Source organism: Bombina bombina, chromosome 7, assembly GCF_027579735.1.
Source record: "Bombina bombina isolate aBomBom1 chromosome 7, aBomBom1.pri, whole genome shotgun sequence".
NCBI classification, from domain to species: Eukaryota; Metazoa; Chordata; class Amphibia; order Anura; family Bombinatoridae; genus Bombina; species Bombina bombina.
The window spans coordinates 8,249,460-8,254,459 of record NC_069505.1 but is presented as its reverse complement, the minus strand read 5'-3'; the positions used below and the strand labels follow the sequence as shown (position 1 = coordinate 8,254,459).

The 5,000-nt window shown below is 41.6% G+C and overlaps 1 protein-coding gene across 1 annotated transcript in view; it reads right to left on the bottom strand.

Annotated features, from left to right (window-relative positions):
* Positions 1 to 4,217, bottom strand: part of UBXN1 (UBX domain protein 1) — a gene marked incomplete at its 5' end in the record, with an annotated part of 106,950 nt that extends 102,733 nt beyond the window's left edge. Inside the window, 1 exon segment of the mRNA XM_053719944.1 lies at positions 4,078 to 4,217. Coding sequence (XP_053575919.1) covers positions 4,078 to 4,217 — 140 coding nt within the window.
* Between the last annotated feature and the right edge of the window lie 783 nt (positions 4,218 to 5,000).

Below are 5,000 nucleotides of genomic sequence, written 5' to 3'. Positions count from 1 at the left end.
GGCTCTTCCCCATTGATTCCTATGGGGAAATCGTGCACCGCTAAAGTAAGCAGCGCTGGTATTGAGGTGAGATGTGGAGCTAAATTTTTCTCTACGCTCACTTTTTTGCGGCTAACGCCGGGTTAGTAAAAACCCGTAATACCAGCGCTGTCTGTAAGTGAGCGGTGAGGGAAAACTGCTCGTTAGCACCACATTACCAACAAAACTCGTAATCTAGGCGTATGTTAACAAGTCTGTGTGGATCATAGTATCATCTAACAGGGTTTCCACACAACCTTGTTTGCACAAAGATAAATGGAAAACTAGTTCAAACATGGCAGGGCCTATTACATTATGTCTAACATTTATTTACTGTTGCACCTTCCTTTAAAGAAAACTCACATAAAATCTATAGGAAGAAAACGTTGCTTAATGAACTGTTTGGTGACGTCATGATGAGGCTGCTGACTGAATAATTTGTGTGAGTTTATAGCTTAGATGGTCCCATAAAGCAATACAAAACCTTAGCGTGTAGATCGCTAACTAAACATGTATGTTGTGATAACGTATGACACTGGTGACCTCTGACCTGGGCTAGTAACTAAACATGTATGTTGTGATAACGTATGACACTGGTGATCTCTGACCTGGGCTAGTAACTAAACACGTATGTTGTGATAACGTATAACACTGGGTGTAACCTCTGACCTGGGCTAGTAACTAAACATGTATGTTGTGATAACGTATGACACTGGTGATCTCTGACCTGGGCTAGTAACTAAACACGTATGTTGTGATAACGTATAACACTGTGTGACCTCTGACCTGGGCTAGTAACTAAACATGTATGTTGTGATAACGTATGACACTGGGTGTGACCTCTGACCTGGGCTAGTAACTAAACATGTATGTTGTGATAACGTATGACACTGGGTGACCTCTGACCTGGGCTAGTAACTAAACATGTATGTTGTGATAGCGTATGACACTGTGTGTGACCTCTGACCTGGGCTAGTAACTAAACATGTATGTTGTGATAACGTATGACACTGTGTGTGACCTCTGACCTGGGCTAGTAACTAAACATGTATGTTGTGATAACGTATGACACTGGGTGTGACCTCTGACCTGGGCTAGTAACTAAACATGTATGTTGTGATAACGTATGACACTGTGTGACCTCTGACCTGGGCTAGTAACTAAACATGTATGTTGTGATAACGTATGACACTGGGTGTAACCTCTGACCTGGGCTAGTAACTAAACATGTATGTTGTGATAACGTATGACACTGGTGACCTCTGACCTGGGCTAGTAACTAAACATGTATGTTGTGATAACGTATGACACTGGTGATCTCTGACCTGGGCTAGTAACTAAACATGTATGTTGTGATAACGTATGACACTGGGTGTAACCTCTGACCTGGGCTAGTAACTAAACATGTATGTTGTGATAACGTATGACACTGGGTGACCTCTGACCTGGGCTAGTAACTAAACACGTATGTTGTGATAACGTATGACACTGGGTGACCTCTGACCTGGGCTAGTAACTAAACATGTATGTTGTGATAACGTATGACACTGGGTGACCTCTGACCTGGGCTAGTAACTAAACATGTATGTTGTGATAACGTATGACACTGTGTGTGACCTCTGACCTGGGCTAGTAACTAAACATGTATGTTGTGATAACGTATGACACTGGGTGTGACCTCTGACCTGGGTTAGTAACTAAACATGTATGTTGTGATAACGTATGACACTGTGTGACCTCTGACCTGGGCTAGTAACTAAACATGTATGTTGTGATAACGTATGACACTGTGTGACCTCTGACCTGGGCTAGTAACTAAACATGTATGTTGTGATAACGTATGACACTGGGTGTGACCTCTGACCTGGGCTAGTAACTAAACATGTATGTTGTGATAACGTATGACACTGTGTGACCTCTGACCTGGGCTAGTAACTAAACATGTATGTTGTGATAACGTATGACACTGTGCGACCTCTGACCTGGGCTAGTAACTAAACATGTATGTTGTGATAACGTATGACACTGTGTGACCTCTGACCTGGGCTAGTAACTAAACATGTATGTTGTGATAACGTATGACACTGTGTGACCTCTGACCTGGGCTAGTAACTAAACATGTATGTTGTGATAACGTATGACACTGTGTGACCTCTGACCTGGGCTAGTAACTAAACACGTATGTTGTGATAACGTATGACACTGGGTGTGATCTCTGACCTGGGCCAGTAACTAAACATGTATGTTGTGATAACGTATGACACTGGGTGACCTCTGATCTGGGCTAGTAACTAAACATGTATGTTGTGATAACGTATGACACTGGGTGACCTCTGATCTGGGCTAGTAACTAAACATGTATGTTGTGATAACGTATGACACTGGGTGACCTCTGACCTGGGCTAGTAACTAAACATGTATGTTGTGATAACGTATGAAACTGTGCGACCTCTGACCTGGGCTAGTAACTAAACATGTATGTTGTGATAACGTATGACACTGTGTGACCTCTGACCTGGGCTAGTAACTAAACATGTATGTTGTGATAACGTATGACACTGGGTGACCTCTGACCTGGGCTAGTAATTAAACATGTATGCTGTGATAACGTATGACACTGGGTGACCTCTGACCTGGGCTAGTAACTAAACATGTATGTTGTGATAACATATGACACTGTGTGTGACCTCTGACCTGGGCTAGTAACTAAACATGTATGTTGTGATAACGTATGACACTGGGTGTGACCTCTGACCTGGGCTAGTAACTAAACATGTATGTTGTATGACACTGGGTGACCTCTGACCTGGGCTAGTAACTAAACATGTATGTTGTGATAACGTATGACACTGGGTGTGACCTCTGACCTGGGCTAGTAACTAAACATGTATGTTGTGATAACGTATGACACTGTGTGACCTCTGACCTGGGCTAGTAACTAAACATGTATGTTGTGATAACGTATGACACTGGGTGACCTCTGACCTGGGCTAGTAATTAAACATGTATGTTGTGATAACGTATGACACTGGGTGACCTCTGACCTGGGCTAGTAACTAAACATGTATGTTGTGATAACATATGACACTGTGTGTGACCTCTGACCTGGGCTAGTAACTAAACATGTATGTTGTGATAACGTATGACACTGGGTGTGACCTCTGACCTGGGCTAGTAACTAAACATGTATGTTGTGATAACGTATGACACTGGGTGACCTCTGACCTGGGCTAGTAACTAAACATGTATGTTGTGATAACGTATGACACTGGGTGACCTCTGACCTGGGCTAGTAACTAAACATGTATGTTGTGATAACGTATGACACTGTGTGACCACTGACCTGGGCTAGTAACTAAACATGTATGTTGTGATAACGTATGACACTGGGTGACCTCTGACCTGGGCTAGTAACTAAACATGTATGTTGTGATAACGTATGACACTGTGTGACCTCTGACCTGGGCTAGTAACTAAACATGTATGTTGTGATAACGTATGACACTGGGTGTGACCTCTGACCTGGGCTAGTAACTAAAAATGTATGTTGTGATAACGTATGACACTGTGTGACCTCTGACCTGGGCTAGTAACTAAACATGTATGTTGTGATAACGTATGACACTGGGTGTGACCTCTGACCTGGGCTAGTAACTAAACATGTATGTTGTGATAACGTATGACACTGGGTGACCTCTGACCTGGGCTAGTAACTAAACATGTATGTTGTGATAACGTATGACACTGTGTGTGACCTCTGACCTGGGCTAGTAACTAAACATGTATGTTGTGATAACGTATGACACTGTGTGACCTCTGACCTGGGCTAGTAACTAAACATGTATGTTGTGATAACGTATGACACTGTGTGTGACCTCTGACCTGGGCTAGTAACTAAACATGTATGTTGTGATAACGTATGACACTGTGTGACCTCTGACCTGGGCTAGTAACTAAACATGTATGTTGTGATAACGTATGACACTGTGTGACCTCTGACCTGGGCTAGTAATTAAACATGTATGTTGTGATAACGTATGACACTGGGTGACCTCTGACCTGGGCCGGTATCCATGTTCTCTGTGTTTTCTATGTTCTCTGTGGTCTCTGTTGTCTCTGTGGTCTCTGCACTCTCTGCTTTTTCTGCTTCAGTAGAAATTGCTTCGTCAACTTCAGGATCATCCTCGTGTTCCATGAGCCTTAGAAAATATAAAGACCCCAGTGAAGACAGAATGGAGAGCTGGGTAACTGGGTCAGGCTAAAACCCATTCATTCAAAATGTACCCCCATAACTGTGTTATTTAAAGGGACACAAAGCCCCATAACTGTGTTATTTAAAGGGACACAAAGCCCCATAACTGTGTTATTTAAAGGGACACAAAGCCCCATAACTGTGTTATTTAAAAGGGACACAAAGCCCCATAAATGTGTTATTTAAAGGGACATGAAGCCCATAACTGTTATTTAAAGGGACACGAAGCACCATAAATGTGTTATTTAAAGGGACACAAAGCCCTCAAGATTCAGACAGAGTATTCAATTTGAGGAAATTAGCTTCACTATCATGGTATTCTTTGTAGAAGAGAATACTTAGGTAGGTATCGTGCACGTTATTAAAAGCATTAATGCCAAATTACTGCCATATAGTGCAACAGACCAGTGCATGCTCCTGATCTTAGCAACCTGCATTTTAACAAAGGATAACAAGAGAAGGAAGTACATTATATAATAGAAGTTATTTAGTAAGGTGTGTACACTATACAATAGAGGTTATTTAGTAACGTGTGTACACTATATAATAGAGGTTATTTAGTAAGGTGTGTACATTATATAATAGAGGTTATTTAGTAAGGTTTGTACATTATATAATAGAGGTTATTTAGTAACGTGTGTACACTATATAATAGAGGTTATTTAGTAAGGTGTGTACATTATATAATAGAGGTTATTTAGTAAGGTTTGTACATTATATAATAGAGGTT